The 12,532-nt window shown below is 35.5% G+C and overlaps 1 protein-coding gene across 1 annotated transcript; it reads left to right on the top strand.

Moving 5' to 3' along the window:
- Positions 1-246: 246 nt before the first annotated feature.
- Positions 247-8,300, top strand: LOC115994338 (26S proteasome non-ATPase regulatory subunit 1 homolog A). Its single transcript, XM_031118431.1, has 13 exons — positions 247-524; positions 3,231-3,300; positions 3,680-3,785; positions 3,926-4,037; positions 4,113-4,281; positions 4,415-4,890; positions 5,009-5,144; positions 5,256-5,504; positions 5,592-5,812; positions 5,903-6,161; positions 6,429-6,661; positions 6,740-7,247; positions 7,619-8,300. The coding sequence occupies exons 1-13, from the start codon at positions 379-381 to the stop codon at positions 7,943-7,945; spliced, it is 3,012 nt and encodes a 1,003-aa protein (XP_030974291.1). The 5' UTR covers positions 247-378; the 3' UTR covers positions 7,946-8,300.
- The last annotated feature ends 4,232 nt before the right edge of the window (positions 8,301-12,532 follow it).

Raw genomic sequence — 12,532 nt, 5'->3', positions numbered from 1 at the left:
ACTACACAATATAAGAATGATACCATTAAATATAATATTTTGGTAATTTAATATAGCAGGTTGCCTACTAATGGGTACCATAAAAAAAAAAAAAAAAATGTACACCAGAATTACCCTATGAACAATAGTTGTAGTGACTTTTTTTTTTTTTTTGAGAAACAATAGTTGTAGTGACTTGTTGGGTAAGTTTAATTTTCATTATAATATTTATTTTAAATATAAATAGATACAATACGATACCTAAAGCAATCAAATTATTCTCGTTGTTCATTCACTCGCACACTCTTTCTCTACCCTTTTTCTTTCGCTTTCGTCTTCTCCGATCGCCTAGGGTTTGGGATCACCGAGATAACACAGTAAACTAAATCTTCAGCAGCCATGGCGGCTACAATGGTGAGCTCGGCGGGTGGGCTACTGGCTATGCTCAACGAGACGCACCCCTCGCTCAAGCTCCACGCTCTCTCCAACCTCAACAATCTTGTCGACAACTTTTGGCCCGAGATCTCCACCAGCGTTCCCATCATGTACTTTCTCTCATTCTCTCTTCAACTTTCTGTTCTCGCTTGGATTTCTCTTTGATTAGGGTTTCGGTTCTTTGTGCTCTCGATCTGTAGATTTAGAAAGTTAGATGTTTTAACTTTGTTTCCTATAGTTTATTGAATTCTATGTTTTCCATGTCGTTCTGGTTTTTCATTGTGGAAGAAGAAGAAAAAAAAGCTGCAAAAGTTTAAATCTATTATTACCAAGCAACCCAACCTTTAATTTAACTCTTATTTTCTAGTTATATGACTAGGGTTCTTGAAGCTGTGAGAGAAATTTGTATTTGTATTTTTATTTTTTGGGTTGAAATTGGTTGTCTGATGGGAAATTAGGAAGACTTAATTTGAACATTAATGTTAGGGGATATTGTTATTGTGTTTGCATAACTGAACAGAATGGTAATTTCCTAAGTGGGTTATGCTTCAGGTGCAGCATCTGATGTTTGGTAATTTATTGGCCAATATATGACAAATGTTTAGTATGCGTTGAAGTAATGGAAGTAGCGATACCTAAATCTTTCAGGTTTTTTTTTTTTTGGTCAACTCACCGAGTTTTATGGTTCCAATTAGGTAAATAAGATTTATCTAACATGTTTAGAAAGATAAATTTCTGGTTCCCAATTTGTTGTTTAGAGTCAGGCTTCAAGAAGTTGGAGGAGGTATGATTTTGCTCTTCCCTAATGAGAATGTTGCTGTAGCTGTTTCCAATAATTCTCTTAAATATTGCGTCTAATAGCATGTGTTCTTATGCTGCCTTATTTCTGTCTGATGCAAAATAAGTCTGAACGCTAATGGAGCTAATAAAAAAGTATGAAGAACAATGAAAAAAGATAGGCATAAAAAGATAGCTGTTGAATTATAATAATAGTCCTGTGCACTGTAATGCCCTTTTATGTTAATTCCCTCTGAAATTATTTCGGATTTCAACACTGCATCTTCAAATTAAAACCAGCAAGTTAAATTGAATTGAAGAATGCTATATAAATGGCCTACAAATTTAAGTGAAGTATTATTAACGGACAGAAATTCCAAATATCTTTGATTTGTGGGTTGAGTTAATTAATGCTGGGACCATGAATTTGATTATTACACACTTGTTTAATGGATATAATCTCTCTGATATTCTTTTAAGCAATTACACTGATTCTCGCCCTTGGGCTTGGGGTACATTTTTTCAGCAGTTATAGCAAGTGTTTACAGATTCACAAATTTTCATTTTAATACTCCTGAACAACTTGCAATATGATATTGGGAATATGGTTACTTTTTGTGCCTTGATTGTCTTTGTTATAATTTGGTGTCTGATGGGGAAGTAGAGCTTAGGATGAAAACTTTCTTGGGAATTTTAATATTAGAGATTGTATGGTGAAAAACCTAAATGGAATAGGAGTTTCAAACTGTATCACTGATGTGTGGTAATCATTCGACCAATATAGATTTTTGGTTATGTAATCAACAAACTTGGTCAATTAATAGTAATGGACTCTTTCAGTTTTGGTTGAATTTTTGCACCAATCTCAGAAGTTGATATTCCGTTTGGTTGTAATGTCACTCCCAGATGTTTGGCCAATGTATATTGTTGGGTAAACTCAATAAGCTGATTGAGTTGTGATTGGTCTGCTGGATTGACTAGGAAGAATGGATACTATAAGTTAGCTGTGTGTTTGTGTGGATTCGCATATAGCTGTGTATGTATTGTAACTTATCCATATACCAAATCTGTCTCAGTGCTTTCTAGGTTGGATATAATTAATAGGTCCCTAGCAAGAGTGTTGCAATAGGTATTCCTGTAATAACCCTCAGTGATTGCATCCATAGGCATGTTAGTAATGAATCATGGATATCTCAATGGCTGCGAGTCACATGCCACCTAACTCAAAATAGGAATTTTCACTCGTGACTTTTATTTGGGATTTCAATTATCTTGATACTGCCCTTGACATCTCTGCTAAGCTAGCTAAAAAGCTATACAATAATGGATCTCAAGAGAAGTTAGGGACCAAAAAAAATCTTGAGAAAGGATTTATGAGTATGTGAAGCGTGACAGGAATCACTTATAGCAATGCGCTCTCCTCTGTAGTGTCATTCTATTCTATTTCAATATTACATATTAAAAAAAAATACCATTCTACTCTATTTCACTCTAAAATTATTTTGGTTCTACACAGCATCATGAAATCAACACAGTAATTTAAATTGCATTGAAGTGTTTGCAACTTTATATTAATTGCCTGCAATTTTATGTGAAATATTATTTATGGACAAGAAGTCCATTTTTTTTTATACATTTAATCTTGCTGCTTTTCTTTTAAGCAATTACAATGTCTCCCCTCCCATTTGTTGGACGGCTTTTTTTTTTTTTTTTTTGATAAGTAATAAGAATAGTATTAATCATGAAGAAAGAACAAATAAAGCAAGTACAAGGTGTTCATGATGGTGAACACAAGAAAAAGCAACAAACAACAACAAAGATAGAAAGAGCAGCTTAGGGGATAATACTAAGGGAAGAAAGAAACTCAATGATGGAAGAACAATTTGAAGAACCCCAGCGATGGCTTTAATATGAAACTTTCATTTTTGACATTATTTGACAGCTTCTTATTTGATTTTAGGCATTTTTTCTATTATAATTTAATAGTTGTATTGGTTTTCTTCTTTGGAAATGACAGTTTATGGTACATTGTAATGCAGAGAAAGTTTGTATGAAGATGAGGAGTTTGATCAGCATCAGAGACAACTTGCTGCACTGCTTGTGTCAAAGGTAGGAGACTAATGTTGTTCTCTTGTTTTCTTTCCCTGACAAACTGGCATCTCTATCATTGCTTCAAGCCACATATGTTGTTGCTTTTACGAAATCTATTTTCTTCTGCACTATATCTGGATGAGACCCTTCTCATCCAGATACATTGGGTTGGAAAAAGAACAAAAAAAAAAGGCAATGATTATTTATTGTGTAATGTACTACTGGCTAATCAGAGCATTAGTGAACTAGCAACCAGGATAATCTGTTAGGTAGATTTGGAAGTTTAGGTGGTTGTCTATTGAGCATCTTCTTTCCTATTTCTGCCTTTTACTGCTTGAATATATATTTCTTTTTACAACTGTTCTCTTACAAGACATGGAATTTTTTTCCTCCTCAGGTCTTCTACTACTTAAGTGAACTAAATGATTCATTGTCTTATGCACTTGGAGCGGGTTCTCTATTTGATGTTTCAGAAGATTCAGACTATGTTCATACTCTTCTTGGTAAGAGTTATCATCTTTCTTTGTATTTCAATCATGAAATTGATTCAAATATATTAAGTGGATGTAATATATTTAAGTTGAATTAATTTTATGATCAATATGCTTAGATTATCATTTTTATTTTTTGCTCCTATCCACAGCTAAAGCTATAGATGAATACGCCAATCTTAAGACTAAGGCAGCAGAATCAAATGATGAAGTAGCAAAGGTGGACCCTAGACTAGAAGCAATTGTGGAGAGAATGTTGGATAAGTATGAAACCTCCACTCTTTTAATTAAATGTGACACCTCAGGTCTTTAAGCTATCTTACAGTTTCTTCATTATAGGTGTATTGCTGATGGGAAATATCCACAAGCTATGGGCATTGCAATTGAATGCCGAAGATTGGATAAACTTGAGGAAGCAATCACCAAGAGCGATAATGTTCATGGGACATTGTCTTATTGTATTAATGTCTCACATTCCTATGTTAATCTTAGAGAATATCGGCATGAGGTGAGTAGATTGGTGTGCTAGTGTGTTGGATATTTATAGTTTGTATTTCTGTGCTAGCTGTTGGACCTCTGTATTGAATCTCAGTCCAAGGGATGAGTGACAGACATCAATCCTTGTTTGGTCGTTTCTCCAGGTTTTGCGTCTCCTCGTTCAAGTGTATCAAAAGCTCCCATCTCCTGATTATTTGAGTATCTGTCAGTGTCTTATGTTCTTGGATGAACCTGAAGGCGTTGCAAGCATACTGGAAAAGCTTCTACGCTCTGAAAATAAGGATGAAGCTCTCTTGGCATTTCAAATAGCCTTTGATCTTGTAGAAAACGAGCACCAAGCATTTCTCATAAAAGTGAGAGATTTCCTTTCAACTCCCAAGACTCAATCTTCAGAACCAGTGCAGCCAGCATCTGTTGAACCAGAATCTGCTCAAAATGAAAGTTCTACCACTCCAGAGGATGTTCAAATGACCGATGGAAGCTCTGCTTCTAATCTGAATGTGCATGAAACTGATCCAAATGAAGTAATGTATGCTGAGAGGTTGACCAAGATCAAGGGAATTTTGTCAGGAGAGACGTCGATACAGTTGACTCTACAATTCTTGTACAGTCATAACAAGTGAGGCAGTTGGTTTCTTGCTGTCTTTTTAATTTCTTAGTTTGTATGCAAATTTGTGTCTCTTAGAAACAAATAATGATTAGGTTCTTCCTCTCTGTTGGCTGTGATTTGCGTACAGATCGGATCTTCTTATCCTAAAGACAATAAAGCAGTCTGTTGAGATGAGAAATAGTGTCTGTCATAGTGCAACAATCTATGCTAATGCGATTATGCATGCGGGAACTACAGTTGATACCTTTCTTAGGGAGAATCTAGTGAGTCAGATTTTGTGTTTTGCAGTTTTTGTTCTGTGATGATATATTCTTTGTTATGTATACTTATACCTCCCCCCCCCCCCCCCCCTTTTTTTTTTTTTAAATTGTCAGGACTGGTTGAGCAGAGCCACAAATTGGGCCAAGTTTAGTGCAACTGCAGGTCTAGGTGTTATTCATAGAGGCCACTTGCAACAGGGGAGGTCACTAATGGCACCTTACTTACCTCAGGGTGGGGCTGGTGGTGGTGGCAGTCCATACTCGGAAGGTGGAGCACTTTATGCTCTGGGTCTTATTCATGCCAACCATGGGGAGGGCATCAAACAATTCCTTCGAGATAGCCTGCGTAGTACTAATGTGGAGGTGCTTATTTTAAAACAATGGTAGCATTTTTCAGAGCCAAGGAAATTTAATTATCACAAGTGTTTATATTGGGATTTTTGGGTGCAGGTTATCCAACATGGTGCATGCTTAGGTCTTGGTTTAGCAGCTCTAGGAACTGCTGATGAGGATATCTATGATGACATAAAGAATGTTCTCTACACCGACAGTGCTGTTGCTGGCGAAGCTGCTGGCATCAGTATGGGTTTACTTATGGTTGGAACTGCAAGTGAGAAGGCAAGTGAGATGCTTGCTTATGCACATGAGACACAACATGAGAAGATCATTAGGTAAAGTTTGATTTTGTGATCTGGTTGTAGGACTGAGGAATCTCTGTTCATGGTTTTACCTCATGTTTATATGGTGACTGTATTTTGCAGGGGGTTAGCGCTGGGAATAGCTCTTACTGTTTATGGAAGAGAAGAAGAAGCAGACACTCTAATTGAGCAGATGACTCGGGATCAGGATCCAATACTACGTTATGGTGGTATGTATGCATTGGCACTGGCCTATGGGGGGACAGCGAACAATAAAGCCATTCGACAGCTACTGCACTTTGCTGTATCAGATGTGAGCGATGATGTAAGGAGGACTGCTGTTCTAGCACTTGGGTTTGTCCTGTACTCTGAGCCAGAGCAGGTTGGTTGTTTCTTGTTTCTTCCATTGATTTGCTTCCTGATCTTGCTTTTGCCTTTTTTGTTCTCAATGCAACTTGAATGAATGTTTCATCCTCTTCTTTTTGCAAGCTTTTTCCCCCCTTGTTTTTCCTTTTTATCTTTTAATTTTTATTTTTGCTTATTTTTAATTTTGTATATATGTATATATGTGTGTGTGTATATATATGTTTTTTTTCCACTGTTTATAAGTTCTCCTGATGAACTGCTGCGGATCTCACTTAAACTGCAGACTCCTAGAATTGTCTCATTGCTGTCTGAGTCTTACAACCCTCATGTTCGATATGGTGCGGCTCTTGCAGTGGGCATTTCCTGTGCTGGTACTGGGTTGAGTGAGGCTATATCTTTGCTAGAGCCTTTGACATCAGATGTTGTTGATTTTGTCCGTCAAGGTGCCCTCATTGCAATGGCTATGGTTATGGTCCAGATTAGTGAAGCCAGTGATTCTCGTGTTGGAACATTCAGGTATTGTGTTAGTATTATTTGCGTTTATCTCCAACTTTCAGTTAATTTTTATGTTTCTAACATCTCTTCTAATTCTAGGCGACAATTGGAAAAAATAATTCTGGATAAGCATGAAGACACCATGAGTAAGATGGGTGCAATCTTAGCCTCTGGAATTCTTGATGCGGGTGGAAGGAATGTAACCATAAGGCTGCTTTCCAAGACAAAACATGATAAAGTCACTGCAGTAGTTGGTCTAGCAGTTTTTAGCCAGTTTTGGTATTGGTATCCCCTTATATATTTCATAAGCTTGGCATTCTCACCCACTGCTTTTATTGGACTGAACTATGACTTGAAAGTTCCGAAGTTTGAGTTCTTATCACATGCAAAACCATCACTTTTTGAATATCCTAAACCAACTACCGTTCCCACAACTACTTCTGCTGTAAAACTTCCCACAGCGGTTCTGTCAACATCAGCTAAGGCCAAAGCTAGGGCCAAGAAAGAAGCTGATCAGAAGGCAAATGCTGAAAAGCTATCTGGGACAGAATCTTCCAATAGCGGGAAAGGAAAATCATCTAGTGAGAAGGATGCAGATTCTATGCAGGTATGTGTCATTCATTGCTTTGTCGCCATTTTTTACCCTTTACCATCTTTACTTAGATATTGTTATAAAATATGAATTGTTCAATGAAGTATTGAACTTAGAATTGGTGGTGTTAAAGCTGTTTCATGACTGATGCCAATTCTATGACCAGGCTAAATTTAAAATGTAAATTAATAAAATGTCATTATGATATAATATCAAATAGTCTTGAGATAAGATGGTTTAACCTAGAGCAAAAAAAAAAAAAAAAGAAAAAAAAGAAAAGAAAAAAAAGAAAGCAAAATGATTTGTTATGACCAGACTCAATAACTTGCAAAATTGGTTAGAATTTGGCATCACATAATTGTTCTTTACTACCTTCTGCATGCTAGGTTGATAGCTCACCAGAGAAAAAATCAGAGCCTGAGGCTTCTTTTGAAATGCTGACCAACCCTGCCAGGGTGGTTCCTGCTCAGGAGAAATTTATTAAATTTCTGGAAGATAGCAGATACGTGCCAGTGAAGTTAGCACCTTCAGGGTTTGTTCTACTTAGAGACTTACGTCCCACTGAACCTGAGGTACTCTCTCTTACGGACACGCCGGCAACTGCATCATCACCTGCTGGTGGAGCAGCAGCAACAGGACAGCAGGGTTCTGCATCAGCCATGGCAGTTGATGAGGAACCTCAGCCTCCTCAGCCTTTTGAATACACGTCATGATTCTGGTGTTCATTTATTTCTTCCTTTGGGTGGGAAAATTCACTTGATGTGCAGAAACTCTGGTGGTGCTATATGATTGAAGACAAAATTGTCGTCGTTCTGGGTAACCAAAGTTAAAGTTTGCAGGAATTTTTTAAACGGAAGTAGAGGAACCTGAAAAGCTTTTTTTTTTTTTTTCTTCATAAATTAACATGTATTGTATTTTAGTATTTACAACGAAAAACCAATCTGTATGACTACTTAGGGTTCATTACCTCCATTCCTTTGTGTTGAGAATTTTGGATTCCTAATTGTTCTGTCATTTACTTGAGTGAAATTATTTGCAAAAAGAATAGAGTCGCAGCCAAAATTAAAATAATAGCTGAGTGAAAAAGTTGCCTCTCGTGAACCGAAAATTATATGTTGTACCCGGCGTATATACCGGGTCTCTCACACATAGGCGGGCCCCACACCCTCGTGAACCACCGTCATTCTTTTCTTTCTCCAACCCCTCTTTTGGGTCCCCTTGTAAAAAAAAAAGCGCTGTAGCTCATTGTCATTGGATTCCTTTCCCCGCCGAACATTGGGGCATCACTTAGTAATAATGACAGTTGCAATCACGTCATGTGCGTCACTCACCCCAAACGATACCTGTTGAAAAAGAGTGCAGAGCCCGTTTTGTTAAGTTAGAGCTTTTTGGGCCTTAAAAAAACAAATCACGTCGGAAGTTATGGTATAGACATAGTTTTGAAATAGTGCCTTTTTTTTTATTTTTTTTGTAAACGTGAAAATGCATCCTTGAGAGCTACCTACTACAATTTGGTAAGAATGAAACCTACTACAATTTGGTAAGAATGAAACGTAAAATTTATGTTTTAAATTATTTAATAAAAGTTTGTCACATCTTACTATACATAATATCTCAGTAAATTCAGTTAAATTGAATTTTTAAATAGATATTAGAATTGATTGAGTGTGATTGTGTTTATTTTTTAATATGTAATATAATAATGTAACATATTGGGATTAGAGAGGTGAAACTTGGATTTTTCACCACTTTCTTATTGAATTTAATCTCTTTTAGAAAAAAGCCATGGATGGCAGGGACATACCATCTTCATTTAGGGACCTCTACTGTTTTTTTTTTTTTTTTTTTTTTTTTTTTTACAAGAAAAAAGATGATTTATTAAAATTCTTTGAGCAAACAATTGAATTTCATTTTGCTTGAATAAAATACTCCACAGTTTACAGTATTTTTATGCTTCGAATGTTAAAATATTTTCAATTATAATCATTTTTCTAACGAACGAGATAAATGATATATCTAGTAACGTTGTGAAAAAAAAAAAAAAAAAATGAAGACGGGAATGATATATTATATATATAGAACTTAATTCTTCAAGCGTTGATCCATACTATATATATAAATCTGATGATATATCACCGTAGTACATCTCACTGGTTTTTTGTTTCTGTTTTTTTGCTATTTTTTTTAAAGGAGAGTACACGTACATATAAAGCTCAAATTTCAGTTGGGAGGGACAAAGCCAAGTCAAAATTGGTAGAGAAATTGACATTTAATTGCCCTATACGATAAAGGATTTATGCCCATGTTTATAAGACTTTGAAAAAGATTGCTACCCATGTTTATAACTTTATAACACCCCTCTTGCATGTTCACTTACTAAGAATATTAGAATATGCTTTGTTAAAAGCTTGTCAAGGAAAAACTTAGTGGGAAAAAATCAATGGTGAAGGATAAATAGTAAAATAATTTTTACGTTGGATTGTCTAATTAAAAGTTAAAACCTTATGAGGGAAACCTTGGACGGAAAAAGAAGCAGCGAATAAGAAAGAGTACATTTAATCCTTCAAAACATTACTCACCCTTATGTAAAGCTTCCATTGTCTATGATGAAAAGATCCTTAAGTCAATGCATTCCAATGTTGTGCACTATTGTCACTTGATTATATTTGCTTGACATTAATATCACCATTTTTTTTGAGCTCATGTGTATAAAAGAATTTGGATGAAATGTGCTTAGTTTGTCACATTTCATATAGTCTTCTCTAATTTGAGTTATACAAGTAGCATTACTTTCATACAAAGTTGTCAGGTAATCTTTGATTGGGGATAATTCACATGTTTTTCAAATATGTTGAATTACCGCGTGATCTAAGCCAAATGTATTCATGACTTACTTGATGAATTGTGTTAACCTTTGAGTGATTTGAGGAAGTAGTTGATATCGTTTGTTTGATAGCACATATACTCCACGGAGGCTATTAGTAGATATCATGAATCAGCATTTTTAGTAGAGAATGTGGTGATCATCATATGAAATTTGTTTGTTAGATTAATCAGTAATGAAAGACTCGTTACTATTACTCATGTGAGGAGTTTTACATAGTTTAATTTGTTTATTTTTATTTTATTTTTTTCTTTACATGGTGTTTGTTAGAATAGATTCCGCACCATAAATTATGTTCATTGATATATAATGTGCTTTCTTAGTTATAATTTTTAAATGCATTTGTATTGTATTTGGTCATTTGATAACTAATAATAAAGTTGTAGTTCAATTTATTTGGAGTGGATTTATCGAACCATTCCTTGCTCATTCATTTTTCCATATTTGCATCAAACATTATAAAACCTTCATTCCCCATGCTCCATGATAGGTTACAGTAGATTAGATCATGCACATGAGATGAAACTCATACATATGAAATGATAGATTTGATCATGAAATACTAATTAATATCATTGGATTTGAGGAATTAAATGCCATGATAGATTAGGACTTTGATGAGGTCAATATTTCGTCGAAAATTCACATGAATCATGTCTCCCGTGCATAACAGTCGAATTAGTATGAATCCATTTAGCTTGCATCAAATGAAATTATGAGGAAATTAAAAATAAAATCTGATTTTCATTCTTAAAAAATCATTCACATGAGACAGATTAGAATCATGCATTTCTCACATGAAATCCACTAGAGAAGTCACGTGAAATAATAATGATTTTTTAAAAGATCGAAAGGACAACAAATAGGCAAGTTTGGCAAATGAGAAAATACGAATGTAACAATCTATTTCTCAAGAAATCACTCATGAAAGTGTAGGAGGGCAAAAGGCCGGCCCATACCAAGCCCAAGCCGGGCATGGCTGAAGTTAAAATCGGCCCAAGCCCGATCAACACCAACTAAGTGAATGACGAGTTACTATACAGAACAGGTGCAACTTCGGTGGGAATTCTCAAACAAATGCCTATTGTTACTGAGGATGGAAAGTAATGCCTTGGGGGAGTTCGCCAGCCGAACACAAGATTCGGCATTAGGAACAAGTTACTAGAAAATCATTTCAATAGCAGTGTCATGGGTCTCACTCATGATACATGATTAAACATGCTGGAATAGTGGCCTAGACCCAAAGAGCCACTTAAGTCCTAGGAGTGAGGGACCCACACACATGCAGGATATTACATCATTATGATGGGTCCACTAGGAGTAGGGTATAAGAACGAAGAGAGGACCAGAGTGAAGGGATTGGAACCTCACTGGGGAGAGAAACATGAGAGAAAAGTGAGAAACTAGGAAATAGTGATTGGGAAAGGTGATCTAGCTCGGGACACCTAGAGTGGCACCTCGGCTATCTAATATTCTCTTTGGATAGTCAAATTTCTAGCAAGTAATCACCACACAACCATTCCAAACCATCATTCCCCAGCCAAGCTTCTTTTGGGGTTTCCCATTATGGGTTAAGCTAAGAACAAAGATACAAATTAATTGAGAGTCCAGGCCCAATGAGCCCAAGGTCGTAGGGAAGCCACCACCACAAAAGTAATTCAAAATATCGATCTTAAAATTTTCACATGATCATGCATTCTTGTGCATAATAATTATATTCATTCATTCTTAGGATTGATTATATTCTTTGTGTAAAATCATGATATATAGGTATAAGTTCAAGTTGTTCTTTGATTCGTGTTATGTGTTACCTTGAAGTTGAATTATTCATTTTAGCATGCTTTGTTAATTTTAGTTTTAGTAATAAGTGATGAATGCTGACTACATTAATTTCTCTTTTAATTTTTCGTTGTATGTCTGAATTAATAGTGTCATGGATGTGCGAGCTTGTTTATATCAGCCATTGTACCCTAAGAGATTAATTCTAGGATCAAGTAGTATGGTTATCTAAAAGCTTCTCATGACTCTAAGAGACGTAGATTTAGTCTTTTCTATGGCTTTTGTTTATCTACTTTTAATTGTAACTAGGAGAATAAGTCTTTGTACTTTAATTTGTTTTAGCTTGTATCTAGAACAAAAATCCATGTAAATTTTTTTTTTTGAATTTTTCTTGTAATATTCTCATGTCAATAATTTTTTTTAGGGTTTTTTTTTAAAAAAAAAAAAAAAAAATCTTAATGATTGACTCCAATTTAAAATCCCTCATGTTAGGAGGGACATATCCATAGTTGATCTCCACCATGAGCTTCACATCATTTAGAACAAAAATATTTGAAAGCTACTACCAAACAGGCCCTAAAAGTCTTGATCATCTCGGGTTCAGTTCTCACATCTCTGCATCCAAATTGAGTTGTTG

The sequence above is a fragment of the Quercus lobata genome, chromosome 6, assembly GCF_001633185.2.
Source record: "Quercus lobata isolate SW786 chromosome 6, ValleyOak3.0 Primary Assembly, whole genome shotgun sequence".
NCBI lineage: Eukaryota > Viridiplantae > Streptophyta > Magnoliopsida > Fagales > Fagaceae > Quercus > Quercus lobata.
The sequence above is the reverse complement of the archived record's forward strand: the minus strand, read 5'-3'. Positions and strand labels throughout refer to the sequence as shown.

Excerpts from the sequence above, each read along its gene's own strand:
- LOC115994338 (XM_031118431.1), top strand. The coding sequence starts at position 379 with ATGGCGGCTACAATGGTGAGCTCGGCGGGTGGGCTACTGGCTATGCTC. Across the intron at positions 4,282-4,414 it reads TTAGAGAATATCGGCATGAG|GTTTTGCGTCTCCTCGTTCA; the intron begins GTGAGTAGATTG and ends TCGTTTCTCCAG. Across the intron at positions 6,162-6,428 it reads TGTACTCTGAGCCAGAGCAG|ACTCCTAGAATTGTCTCATT; the intron begins GTTGGTTGTTTC and ends CTTAAACTGCAG.